Below are 14,497 nucleotides of genomic sequence, written 5' to 3'. Positions count from 1 at the left end.
ACCAGCCAAGGCTAGGTGCAGAATGTGGAAGAGGGTGATCCTTAGAAACAGTTTGGCACAGTGATCACACTCAATAATTCCTACAGTCAGACCTATACCCTTTTTAAACAAACATTGGCAAAGCAAAAAGGTCTAACCTATAGAAGGGCTATGGGGTTTGCTAATGTGGTGTAGCCATGTTGTACACCAGCGTGCCTGCTGTTCAGCATGGCTTAAAGTTAGGGGCGCGGAGTGTTGCAGAGTGGAGTGGCGAAGAGTGTCTTGTATTAGAGTCGCATAGAGCGGAGTATAGTGGAGTGGAGTAGTGTCGAGTGGATTGGTGTAGAGTGCATTGGCGTAGTGTTGCAGAGAATATGGAACTCTCTTCTTAGCGATCTACGATGGATCCCCTCCTTCAATAGAGACCTGAAACTCCTCCTCCTCAACAAATACTTTAACTCTTCAGCTTACTGAACTTTAATTATCTCTCGTTACAGGACTAGACCCTCTTTCATAGTTGGTTGTATGCTTCTGTTGTCTATTAGATCCTCTCTCCCTAAACACTTACTATTATTTTGACCTCTTTCGGTTCCCAAGCTCACTAACACATTTTCTTTGTTTTTCTTTGATGGATACTAGAATCTATTGAGTCTCTCTTCATATGGTATTACGTTCTTGATTTACTGTATTCTTCATGATCATGTAAAGCGATCCGACACCTGATCTAGTTAGCGATATATAAAACGTATGAATAAATAGTGGCATAGAGTGCAGCAGCAAAGAAATCACTGGCGTGCAAAGCAACAACGTAGAATGCAGAGGCATAGAGTGGAGTGGTGAAGAGTAGAGTGGCGTAGACTTCAGTGGTGTGGAGTAGAGTGGTGCGAGTAGAATATAGTGCTGTGGAGTGGCGTACAGTGGAGTGAGTGGTGCAGAGTAGATTTGCGTTGTTAAAAAGTGCCCTTATTGACATGGTCACCCCCACTATTTGCTTTAGATGCTGTCTTTATAGATCTGGAATTGCACTGGGATCTTTAATCAGCCCCCAGTGCCGGAGCTTTTTCCCTTAAACTGCAACTTTTAAGTTGGTACACTCAATTGGCACGCACTTATCACTCCTTATAAGTCCCTAGTAGATGGTACACATTGTACCTAGGGCAAGGGTAAAAGAGGGGTCAACCGGGGCTGCAGCACTTTAATGCGCCACCTTGTGTGACCCAAGGAAAAGTATGTCTGCAGGTCTGCCGCTGTAGCTCTGCACGAGCAGCCTGTGTGCTCAAGAGTGACTCTGCACCCACCAGAAGCTGCCTTAATGTAAGCAAGTCACTCTTAAGGTTGTCATCCTAAGCCCAGGAGGTAGAGTGCATTTTATTAAAGGTGTGGATGTATATGTACAGACATGTATATCCCTACTGTAACCCTGTAAAACAATGTTCTACTGTAAGTGACCGGCGGTCCTTAGAAGTAACATGGGCTGGCTACTGAGAAAACTCGAGATAGCCAGTTCCATTATGGAACGACCAAATTGTGTCGTGTTTGGTATCAAACACAGCCATGGTCCGTGCAGGTAACAGCGGTGGGGCGGTGGGGACGTGTAAGGGGTGATTGCGAGGGACGAAGCAGAGGGAACATTATTTATTTCATTTTCCCTCTGCATCGTCCCTCGAAATCTCCCCTTACACGGTCCCACCGCTGTTACCTGCACGGTCCGCGGCTGATCAAACACCATGCATTTTCATTGCCAACATGATTCTAGTGGCATGCACAGAGGGCCCTCAGCTCTTACCTGTGCCCTCAGCTCTTACCTGTGCCCTCAGCTCTTACCCCTTTGCCCTCAGCTCTTACCAATTTGCCCTCAGCTCTTACACCTTTGCCCTCAGCTCTTACATGTGCCCTCAGCTCTTACCCCTGTGCCCTCAGCTCTTACCCCTGTGCCCTCAGCTCTTACCCCTGTGCCCTCAGCTCTTACCCCAGTGCCCTCAGCTCTTACCCCTCTGCCCTCAGCTCTTACCCCTGTGCCCTCAGCTCTTACCCCTCTGCCCTCAGCTCTTACCCCTGTGCCCTCAGCTCTTACCCCTCTGCCCTCAGCTCTTACCCCTCTGCCCTCAGCTCTTACCCTGCCCTGTGCCCTCAGCTCTTACCCTGCCCAGTGCCCTCAGCTCTTACCCTGCCCTGTGCCCTCAGCTCTTCCTAGGCCCTCGCTTCTGACTCCTGTGCCCTCAGCTTTTACCTGTGTCCTCAGCTCTTACCCCTGTGCCCTCAGCTCTCACCCCTGTGCCCTCTGCCCTCAGCTCTTACCCCTGTGCCCTCACCCGTGCCCTCAGCTCTGACACCTGTGCCCTGTGACCCTCGCCGGTGACCATGGCCAGCGCGGCGGGGGAGATCGTGGCCTTCCTGCTGGCCCTGTCGGGCTGGGTGCTGGTTTGCTCCACGCTGTCCACCGACTACTGGAAGGTGTCGAGCATTGACGGCACGGTCATCACCACGGCCACCTTCTGGTCCAACTGGTGAAAGACCTGCATCACCAACTCCACCGGCATCTCCAACTGCAAGGACTTCCCGTCCATGCTGGCCCTGGAGGGTGCGTCCCGACGGGGGGGCGGGGGGGATGAGTGTGTGTCTGTGTATGTGGCTCTCTGTATGTGTGTGTGTGGCTCTGTGTGTGTGTGTGTGTGTGTGTGTGGCTCTGTAGGTATGTATGTGTGTGGGACTCTGTGTGGGTCTGTGTTTTTGTGTGTGGCATTTGGAAGAGATTAAGCTATTGGCATTGTAAATGACAGTGCCATTTATTTATCTGTTTTCAAAACCAACACATAAATAAAAATGTCATTTACAATGCCAATAGCTCTAACTTTTTCAAAGGCGAGACCGTTGCATTGTAAATGCTTGTTTGCTTTTGTTTCACACTCTTGAATTATTTCGCCGCCGGACCTCCGGGTTGTCGGCTTAATGGCTGTGTTGCACGAGATACGTTTGGTTATTTCTCCTTGACATTTCGTGTGGCCGGCCTCCGGGTTGTAGGCCAAGTGCTGTGTACGACACGTGCTCTAACCAATAAAGGTCTTTAAAATATAAAAAATAAATAAATAACCACAAAGAAGGAGGCATCTTCGAGGTTGATGGAAGCCAAAAGATCTGTAGAAGAAGTCATGGGAGTGAGAGAGTGGAAAGTTAGAAAACAGTTGACTCTCTATGATGATTGTGAATCCCACCGTAGCCTTCCTTACCAAGAAAAGGGTGGAAAATAACCCTGTTCGTACAATTCTGTAGAAGAACCAAGTAACTGCCATTTTATTAGTAGCTTTTCGAAACCCCATCGTGGTACATGTGCCTTTACATGGTCTCTCTTGATCATCGAACATGTTATGTTATGTTTAGCACATTTATATAGCGCATGGCTGCCCCAGCAATGGGGGGTCCCAGCGCTAGCAGACAGGCAGCCAGAGAAACAAGCATTTGCAATGCAATAGATCTCGCATTAGGAAAGTTTGAGCTATTGGTATTGTAAATGACAAATTTTTTATTAATGTGTTGGTTTTGAAAATAGCGAAATTAATAGCTTTGTCATTTACAATGCCAATAGTTGTAACTTTCGCAAATGTCACACCTATAGCATTTGTAATGCAATATGTGTTGTATTTACGTGACTTAGATGTTTTGATATTACAAATAACAATGGCTTTTATTTTATTTTTAATAATTAATACTTAAATAAAAGTTATTGTAATTTATAATGGCAATAGCTTAAACTTTTGTAAATAACGGTTGTGAAAATTATGTTCAGTGTATTTTTTTATAACGAAAATCCAAGAACAGAAGTGAAATATTAACATCTTTTTGTGACATTTGTAATAAAGCTTGAAACATTGAGAGAACATATTTGAACCAGTTGTTGTTGAATGGTTGCACAGACTGATGCTGTGGTGGCACTGAGTGATGTTTTGGTGGCGACGAGTGATGCTGTGGCGTTCAGTGATGCTGTGGTAGGGCGTAGTGATGTTGTGGTGCCCCTGAGTGATGCTGTGGTGGTGGTGAGTGATACTGTGGTGATGCCATAGATAGAGGGAGGGCGATAGATAGATAGATAGATAGATAGATAGATAGATAGATAGATAGATAGATAGATAGATAGATAGATAGATAGATAGATAGAGGGAGGGCGATAGATAGAGGGAGGGCGATAGATAGAGGGAGGGCGACAGATAGAGGGAGGGCGACAGATAGAATGAGTGCGATCGATAGATAGATAGAGTGAGGGCGATAGATAGATAGCGTGAGGGCAAAAGATAGATAGATAGGAGGGCGATAGAGTGAGGGCGATAGATAGAGAGGGTGATAGATAGATAGAGTGAGTGAGGGCGATAGATAGAGTGAGTGAGGGCGATAGATGGATAGATAGATTGAGTGAGTGAGGGCGATAGATGGATAGATAGATTGAGTGAGTGAGGGCGATAGATGGATAGATAGATTGAGTGAGTGAGGGCGATAGATGGATAGATAGATTGAGTGAGTGAGGGCGATAGATAGATAGAGTGAGTGAGGGCGATAGATAGATAGAGTGAGTGAGGGCGATAGATAGATAGAGTGAGTGAGGGCGATAGATTGAGTGAGTGGGGGCGATAGATAGATGGAGTGAGGGCGATAGATAGATGGAGTGAGGGCGATAGATAGAGTGAGGGCGATAGATAGATAGAGTGAGTGAGGGCGATAGATTGAGTGAGTGAGGGCGATAGATTGAGTGAGTGAGGGCGATAGATAGATGGAGTGAGGGCGATAGATAGATGGAGTGAGGGCGATAGATAGAGTGAGGGCGATAGATAGATAGAGTGAGGGCGATAGATAGATAGAGTGAGGGCGATAGATAGATAGAGTGCGGGCGCTAGATAGACAGATAGAGTGAGGGCGATAGATAGAGTGAGGGTGATAGATAGATAGAGTGAGTGAGGACGATAGATAGAGTGAGGGTGATAGATAGATAGATAGAGTGAGGGCGATATATAGATAGAGTGAGAGCGATAGATAGAGTGAGGGCGACAAATAGATAGAGTGAGGGCGACAGATAGAGTGAGGGCGATAGACAGAGTGAGTGAGGGCGATAGACAGAGTGAGTGAGGGCGATAGACAGAGTGAGTGAGGGCGATAGACAGAGTGAGTGAGGGCGATAGACAGATAGAGTGAGGGCGATAGACAGATAGAGTGAGGGCGATAGACAGATAGAGTGAGGGCGATAGACAGATAGAGTGAGGGCAATAGACAGAGAGTGAGGGCAATAGACAGATAGAGTGAGGGCGATAGACAGAGAGTGAGGGCGATAGACAGAGAGTGAGGGCGATAGACAGAGAGTGAGGGCGATAGACAGAGAGTGAGGGCGATAGACAGAGAGTGAGGGCGATAGACAGAGAGTGAGGGCGATAGACAGAGAGTGAGGGCGATAGACAGATAGAGGGCGATAGATAGCTAGAGTGAGGGCGATAGATAGCTAGAGTGAGGGCGATAGATAGCTAGAGTGAGGGTGATAGATAGCTAGAGTGAGGGCGATAGATAGCTAGAGTGAGGGCGATAGATAGCTAGAGTGAGGGCGATAGATAGATAGATGGTTGTGTGTGTGTGGTTGTGTGTGTGTGGTTTTGTGTGTTATGCTTTGTTTTGCTATGCTATGTTTTGTTACGCTATGTTTTGTTATGCTATGCTATGTTTTGTTGTGTTTGGTATGCTATGCTATGTTTTGATTTGCTATGCTATGTTTTGTTAAGCTATGCTATGTTTTGTTGTGTTATGTTATGTTATCTTTTTTTATGCTATGCTATGTTTTGTTTTGCTATCCTATGCTTTGTTTTGTTATGCTATGCTGTGCTGTATTTTGTTTTGCTATCCTTTGCTTTGTTTTGTTATGCTATTCTATGTTTTGTTGTGTTTTGTTAAGCTATGCTTTGTTATGCTATGCTATGTTTTGTTGTGTTTTGTTATGCTATGGTATGCTTTGTTGTGTTTTGCTATGTTTTGTTATGCTATGTTTTGTTATGCTATGCTTAGTTTTGTTATGCTATGCTATGGTGTGTTATGAAATGCTTTGCTTTGTTCTGCTATGTTTTGTTGTGTTTTGTTATGCTGTGCTATATTTTGTTATACTATGCTATGTTTCGTTTTGCTATGCTTTGTTTTGTTATGCTATGTTTTGTTTTGTTATGCTGTTTTGTTTTGTTATGCTGTTTTGTTATGTTATGCTATGTTTTGGTTTGCTATCCTATGCTTTGTTTGGTATGCTAGGTTTTGCTATCCTATGCTTTGTTTTGTTATGCTATGTTTTGTTATGCTATGCTATGTTTTGTTATGCTATATTTTTTGTTACGCTATGCTATGCTCTCTTATGCTATGTTTTGCTATGCTATGTTTTGTTGTATTTGGTATGCTATGCTAGGTTTTGCTATGCTATATATTTTGTTTTGCTATGCTTTGCTATGCTATGTTTTGCTATGTTTTGTTGTGTTTTGTTATGCTATGTTATGTTTTGTTTTGTTTGGTATGCCATGCTATCTTTTGCTATGTTAGGATTTATTTTGTTATGCTATGCTTTGCTATGCTATGTTTTGTTTTCTTGTGCTATGTTTTGTTGTGTTTTCTTATGCTATGCTATGTTTTGTTGTGCTATGTGTTGTGTTTTGTTATGCTATGCTTTGTTTTGTTATACTATGTTTTGCTTTGCTATCCTATCCTATACTATGCTTTGTTTTGTTATGCTATGTTTTGTTTTGCTATCCTATGCTTTGTTTTCTTATGCTATGCTGTGTTTTGTTATGCTAGGATATGTGTTGTTGTGTTTTGCTGTGCTCTGTTGTGTTATACTATGCTGTTTTGTTGTGTTTTATTATGCTATGCTTTGTTTTGCTATGCTATGTTTTGGTATATGTTTTGTTATGCTATGCTATGCTTTGTTTATGCTATGTTTTGTTATGAAATGCTATGTGTTGTTATGCTTTGCTATGTTTTGTTGTGTTCGGCTATGCTACGTTTCGTTATGCTATGCTGTTTTGTTGTGTTTTGTTATACTATGCTATGTTTTGTTTTGTTATACTATGCGTTACTATGCTATGTTTTGCTATGCAATGTTTAATTGTGTTTTATTATGCTATGCTTTGTTTTGCTATGCTATGTTTAGTTATTCTATGCTGTTTTGTTGTGTTTTGTTATACTATGCTATGCTATGTTTTGCTATGCTATGTGTTTTGTTTTGTTATACTATGCATTGCTATGCTATGTTTTGCAATGCTATGTTTTGTTGTATTTTGTTATGCTATGCTTTGTTGTATTTTGTTATGCTATGTTTTGTTGTGTTTTACTATGTTTTGTTATGCAATGTTTGTTTTGTTATGTTATGCTATGTTTTGTTATGCTATGCTTTGTTTTGTTATGCTATGCTTTGCTTTATTTTGTTACGCTATGCTATGTTTTTTATGCTTTGCTATGTTTTGTTATGCTATGCTATGTTTTGTTATATTATGCTAAGGGTTGTTGTGTTTTGTTGTGCTGTGCTATGTTTTGTTATGCTGTTCTATGCTGTTCCTTTTGTTGTGTTTTGTTATGCTATGCTATCTTTTGTCATGCTATGCTGTGTTTTTTGTGTTTTGTTATGCTATGCTATGTTTTGTTATGCTATGCTATATTTTGTTATGCTATGTTTTGTTGTGTTTTGTTATGTTATGCTATGTTTTGTTGTGTTTTGTTATGCTATGCTATGTTTTGTTTTGTTATGCTATGCTATGTTTTCTTGTGTTTTGTTATGCTATGCTATTTATTGTTAACCCCTTAAGTGCTGCCTCGGTGCATTGGCCGACGGCAGCACTACCTCCCCAGTGCTGCGCACGACCATTGGACGTCCATTCAGCACTAGTTCCAATGGACAGCGCAGCACTGGGGAGGAATGTTTAATAGCATCTATGAGGTTAAGCTATGTTTTGTTTTGTTATGCTATGCTATTTATTGCTTTGCTATGCTATGTTTTGTTATGCTATGTTTCGTTGTGTTTTGTTATGCTAAGCTAGGTTTTATTATGCTATGCTGTTTTGTAGTGTTATGCTATGCTTTGCTTTATTTTGTTATGCTATGCTGTTTTGTTATGCTATGCTATGTTTTGTTATGCTTTGCTATGTTTTGTTGTGTTCGGCTATGCTACGTTTCGTTATGCTATGCTGTTTTGTTGTGTTTTGTTATACTATGCTATGTTTTGTTTTGTTATACTATGCGTTACTATGCTATGTTTTGTTATGGAATGTTTAATTGTGTTTTATTATGCTATGCTTTGTTTTGCTATGCTATGTTTAGTTATTCTATGCTGTTTTGTTGTGTTTTGTTATACTATGCTATGCTATGTTTTGCTATGCTATGTGTTTTGTTTTGTTATACTATGCATTGCTATGCTATGTTTTGTTGTATTTTGTTATGCTATGCTTTGTTGTATTTTGTTATGCTATGTTTTGTTGTGTTTTACTATGTTTTGTTATGCAATGTTTCATTGTGTTTTGTTATGCTATGCTTTGTTTTGTTATGTTATGCTATGTTTTGTTATGCTATGCTTTGTTTTGTTATGCTATGCTTTGCTTTATTTTGTTACGCTGTGCTATGTTTTTTATGCTTTGCTATGTTTTGTTATGCTATGCTATGTTTTGTTATATTATGCTAAGGGTTGTTGTGTTTTGTTGTGCTGTGCTATGTTTTGTTATGCTGTTCTATGCTGTTCCTTTTGTTGTGTTTTGTTATGCTATGCTATCTTTTGTCATGCTATGCTGTGTTTTTTGTGTTTTGTTATGCTATGCTATGTTTTGTTATGCTATGCTATATTTTGTTATGCTATGTTTTGTTGTGTTTTGTTATGTTATGCTATGTTTTGTTGTGTTTTGTTATGCTATGCTATGTTTTGTTTTGTTATGCTATGCTATGTTTTATTGTGTTTTGTTATGCTATGCTATTTATTGTTAAGCTATGTTTTGTTTTGTTATGCTATGCTATTTATTGCTTTGCTATGCTATGTTTTGTTATGCTATGTTTCGTTGTGTTTTGTTATGCTAAGCTATGTTTTATTATGCTATGCTGTTTTGTAGTGTTATGCTATGCTTTGCTTTATTTTGTTATGCTATGCTGTTTTGTTATATGCTATGTTTTTTTGTGTTATGATATGCCATGCTATGCTTTGTTTTGTTTTGTTATGCTCTGTTGTTTTGTTGTGTTTTGTTATGCTATGCTATGTTTTGTTATGCTATGCTATGTTATGCTATGCTACGATTTGTTGTGCTATGCTACTCTGTTTTGTTGTGATATGCTATTCTTTGTGATGCTATGCTATGTTTTGCTGTGTTTGTTATGCTATGTTTTGTTATGCTATGTTTTGTTATGCTATGCTGTGTTTTGTTATGCTATGTTTTGTTATGCTACGCTTTGTTATGCTATGCTATCCTGGGATGAGTTCTGGTCCCGGTGTCCGTGTGTACGATTGATTAGACAATCGACCGAGAAGTCTCTTCCTCCTCCAGCTGGTATGAGAGGATATGGCTGGATAAGGTTTCCACTATGAGGCTGTCCAACACTGGTGCAGTGACTAAGTGGTGAGCCCTGATGAATCTGCCAATAAGTGTATAGGGCAGTGAAACATGTTGGCTATGGGTATTGGTATGCGATGTTAAGCTACCAGCCTTTTTAATTCACCGGTACACACCATAACTAATAATACATTTGTAACTTTATTGTGACTGTTGATTTTAATCACTTTTTCTGTGTCATATCAAGGAGTAATTCCTTGGATGGTTTTGTCTTGCACCTGTCTTTCTGCACACAACACGTATGGTTTTGTTTTTGGACACTTTATTTTGAGGAGGTAAGGCGACCAATGATGAGAAAGGGGCAAGAAATTGGTAAACATCTGCCAAGGGCCCCGAGGGTGTTCTCCAGTGAGGTGCCTTTCTCCTCACCACACATTTTTATGTCTGTTTCGTTTTAAGTGTGGGATTACGTACTGTCTCAGTTGACCAGTCACTGGTGGTCATGTCGAGTTGAAAAGCAATTCTGGATTTCAGCTGACAGTGTCAGTTTTTCTTCTGGGATTTGAGTCAGTGGTCACTGCCCGTCATAATTGAAGTTACCTGAAAATATAGCTAGTTCATATAACTGCTCGGCTCTAGCGTAGTTTATCACAGGGAAGTTCAAGATTTTAGCTTACGTGTTTTAACCCATGGCCTTATTTACAAAGGCTTCTTAGGCCACGCCCCTTTTAGCGATTCACCAACTCTCCTTCTCATCCCACTAAAAGCCTGGGTTAGTACCTAAAGACGAGTACATTGTCCATATGTATTCGGTGACAGGTAGGCACCTTGGACCGCGAAGTCACACCCACTGCTCTTAAGTCTCAGCTTTTCCGTTAACTTTATTTGTGTGCACAGTGCCACCCACTGAAAATATGTTTCTGATAAACACAATGCAAACATTTTTGATTCACAGACCTCATTCTCCGAACACAAGCAAACTGAGTCTAATAGCTCATTGAGTTAAGCACTGCAGAAATTACAGGTGGCCCGTGCCGAAACCAATCCCGGCTCTACTAAACAACGTACAAAAGTGCCGAGGTGGATAGAATGAATATGAAACTATCGCCTTTACAGTGACTCAAAACTATAATAATAGGATGCGTATTTCTCCCTGAATAACATATTAATCGTACCATCTGTACAGCACACCAAATGTAATATTTCACCAAATTGAAAATTTCTATGTAAAACAGTTATTTCTAGACAATCAGAGAATGGTGTAGACCAGTGTCAGAGGATGAGCCGCTCAACAAATTAAAGTACGTGAGCTTCTTGTGCTTACAGACTAGCACAACAATCTAGGTGCTCATCGACCCCGGCCAGAGAGGCACGGGCAGTACTTTGCCTACGAGCACCTAATACTCACTGTACTATGTCCTCGCTGACGTCCAGACCGAAGTTACTCTTGAGTTGCGCCCGGCACCAGCTCACCAGGGACTCCGCCATCTTTGGAAAGGATGACAGCTACCAACTAGGCTTCCTAGACAACCTACACGCTCCAAAAGACTACGGACAGCGACGACGGACAAAAGGTAAACTGTGCAAATAGGCAGAGACAACAGACTGCCGGTCTCAGCCTGTGTACAGTTCAGAGCTCTAGAATGCTGACGAAGTAACTAGATGTGCCAGCTGGGGGCGTTACTATCAGTGCAAGACGAAATAGGTTTAGAAACATTTAATTTCCTATGCGTGAAGCTGTGTTTGAGGGCGAAAATGAATGTAGTTGTTGTGGTTACTGTCTCTTTAATGTCGCTCTGTGTACCGTACATCATTCTATACTGTTACTGTTTTAGAAGCAAGGGAAGACCGGAAAACGGTGGCTTTATCTATCGTTCTATATTTACGCAATTTTATATAGTGCAAACATTGCCCAAAATGAAAGCAGTTTACAACAAATACATAAAGTAGCATACGATTGTGAAAATCGTTCCAAAAAGTGTTGGAAAAATCGAATATTACTTTTAGTGGTTCCCAATCTGCGCACTGCTGCACCCAGGTGTGCCATCAAAAATAGCCAGGGGTGCCCTGCTGCACCAAGGCTTTCTGATTTTCGGTTTCAAGTGAATATTGCCGGTTAACGTGTATTCTGGACAACATAAATGTGAGGTTTTCAGTAAAAGCAGAAAACCTCTACAGTTTTCCACTAGATGGCAGCAGAGCATTATTTATAAAGAGTGAAGAAGTTAATATTCCTAGTTGCTCCCACCTTCAGCAGCGTTTACTTGCTATGACCTGCATTTCAGCAAAGTGAGAGATGGAAGCCTCAACTGCTGCAACTTAGCATGCGTGAGAATTCAAAATTTGCAAACATTTGTGACAAGAATTTTCAATTCTATTAAGGACTAGGAGGCGAGGATTATGCTATCTCATTTCTTTAATGAGCCCCAGCAGCCATAGAAATAAAAGAACTACAATACCCAGAAACATGGGTAACAACCATAGAGTCTTGTGGTATAAAAGGCCATAGAGACAGTCACTCTTCCTCTTTCTTTGGTGAGAACAATTCCAGGAAAACAGAACAAAGCCAATCCGGAAAGTCAAACAATGAAAACAGCATCACCAATCCAGGAAGGCCAAGGAACATCCCGAAGGCAACCAGGTGAAGGAAACTGAAGGAAGAAGACTCCGATGAAGCAGGAAGGTGGACCTCCGACAGTTCAGGAGACTCCTCATTTGGGATCAGATCCTGAAAAGAAGACAAAGCCGTAATACCAAGCCACGGAAAATAGTGTGCATAAAAGCAAGGGAGGGTGAATAAACAGTATGCATATAAGGAACAACATCATGAGCATAAATGCAGAATATGATTCACAAAGAAATGCATACACAAACGGGTGGGATAATCCTCGCCTCCTAGTCCTTAATAGAATTGAAAATTCTTGTCACAAATGTTTGCAAATTTTGAATTCTATTGCAGGACAGGAGGCTCCGATTATGCTTGTTCAAAGCTGCCCCACTGCAACAGAAGTAACAGTTTCAATAGGTTTAAAATAAAACGTCTTGAAAACAGAATCTGAGGACCAATCAGCGGCTTTCATAATGTCAAACAAAGTGACCCCCATGGAATAGGCTTTAGAAGCCATGCTCCACGAGCTGAGTGTGCTCCAAACACAGAAACATCAATTACAGCCTCAGCCATGAGCCAACGAACCCATCGAGCTAGAGTAGCAGGGGTGACAGGACGGAAAGGTTTTTGCAAAGCAATTAACAATTGACCCTGCATATCTGCACGAAAAGAAGCAGTACTTACCTCATAATCCTTGAGGCACTGGACGACACACAGGTTAGGACGAGCAGGGAAAGCGGGATAAGAAATAACAGTAGTGTTTGTCTTAGTACGCTTGGTAAGATGAAAGGTAACGCCATCAGGCGTGAATCGGCGGCCGGCCAGATCCAAAGCGCGGACATCAGACACTCGCTTGCAAGAGATCAAGCACAGCAACATAGTCAATTTGGCCGACAGTTGCTTACGGGTGAGCAAAGAATTAACAGGCCAGGCCTCCAAAAAGCGGAGCACAACAGACACGTCCCATAATGAGACATATTTAGGGCGCGGAGGGTTTACTTGACGAATACCCTTCAGTAGCTTAGAAACCAGTGGGTGTTCGCCTGCAGGCTTGCCGTCCACCGGGAGATGGCCCGCCGAGATGGCCGAACGAAAATTGTTCACTGTGCGATATGCCAAGCCCGAGGTAGCCAGTGAAGCCAAGAAGTTGACTATGACAGAGACATCCGCTGAAGCGGGATCAACTTGTTGTCGAACACACCAGTCACACCAACGCTTCCAGGATCCCCTGTAACGTTTGTGGGTGTTGGAAGACCAGGCGTCAGTAATGAATCTGGCAGCGTCTGCAGAAAGGCCTGGGACCGACCAGTGTTCCCCGAAATCCGCCACGCTAGCAGAAGGAGAGAGTTTGAGAGAATCAGGGGATGCGGGTTCCGAAGAGGATCTAAGAGGAGATTCCACTTCTGAGGAAGAAGGAGCGGCACTGCACAACTCATCTCCAAGAGAAGCAGGAACCACGGTTGAGCCCGCCATAGCGGTGCAATCAAGATGATCTCCACTTGGAACCGTTTTGTGTAAGCCAGAACCCTGGGCAACATCATGAAAGGGGGAAAGGCATAACATAGAGTCGACCGCCACTGCTGAAGAAAAGCATCCGTGGCCAGGGCCTCCGGATCCGGTCTCCAACTGAAGAACAGGGGGAGCTGAGTATTGAGCCGAGAGGCAAACAGATCCATGTGACACGGACCCCAAGTCCGGAGAAGAGCACGAAAGACACGGGGATGCAGCCTCCAGTCGCTGAAGTCTTTCAGGTGTCTGGAGTGCCAATCCGCAATCTGATTGTCGCGGCCGGGAAGATATTCCGCAATAACTGTGATCCTGTGCTGCAGACAAAAATGCCAAAAATCCTTGGCAATCTCCGCCAGAAGCTTCGAGCGAGTACCGCCCAGCTTGTTGATGTAACGGACTGCAGACACGTTGTCCATGCGGAGAAGAATGCAGCACTGGGATTGAAGGGGGGAGAAGCACTTGATCGCAAAGGAACCCGCCAGGAGTTCCAGACAATTGATGTGGAGAGAAAGCTCCTGAGGAGACCAACGACCCCCCGTCGAGACGGACCCGCACCGGGCTCCCCAACCCCACTGACTGGCATCCGACTCGATCACCAATTCCGAAGAGGTCCCGAAGAGGGCCCGACCATTCCAGGCCTCCATGTGGTCCAACCACCACTGCATCTCCCATTTCGCCTCCTCGGAAAGTGGAATTTGTTCCGAGTAACGAAGACCTTTCCGGAGATGACAGATCTTCAGGCGCTGTAGAGCCCTGTAATGTAGGGGCGCCGGAAAGATCGCCTGAATGGATGAGGCCAACAGACCGACAACACGTGCTAACGACCTCAACGACACAGTCGGTTTGGAAATAACAGTAGTTAGCTCTCTCT

The 14,497-nt window shown here is 42.8% G+C and overlaps 1 protein-coding gene across 1 annotated transcript in view; it reads right to left on the bottom strand.

The window, feature by feature from the left end:
- The window catches only part of TRIP4 (thyroid hormone receptor interactor 4), a 560,825-nt gene extending 549,764 nt beyond the window's left edge, over positions 1-11,061 (bottom strand). Inside the window, exon 1 of the mRNA XM_086959220.1 lies at positions 10,918-11,061. Coding sequence (XP_086815346.1) covers positions 10,918-10,997 — 80 coding nt within the window. The 5' untranslated portion in view covers positions 10,998-11,061. The remainder of the gene's footprint in view (positions 1-10,917) is intronic.
- Between the last annotated feature and the right edge of the window lie 3,436 nt (positions 11,062-14,497).

Source organism: Lissotriton vulgaris, chromosome 2_2, assembly GCF_964263255.1.
Source record: "Lissotriton vulgaris chromosome 2_2, aLisVul1.2, whole genome shotgun sequence".
In the NCBI taxonomy this organism is placed as follows: Eukaryota; Metazoa; Chordata; class Amphibia; order Caudata; family Salamandridae; genus Lissotriton; species Lissotriton vulgaris.
Note: the sequence above shows the minus strand (reverse complement) of the source record. Positions and strands in the feature narration are given on the sequence as shown.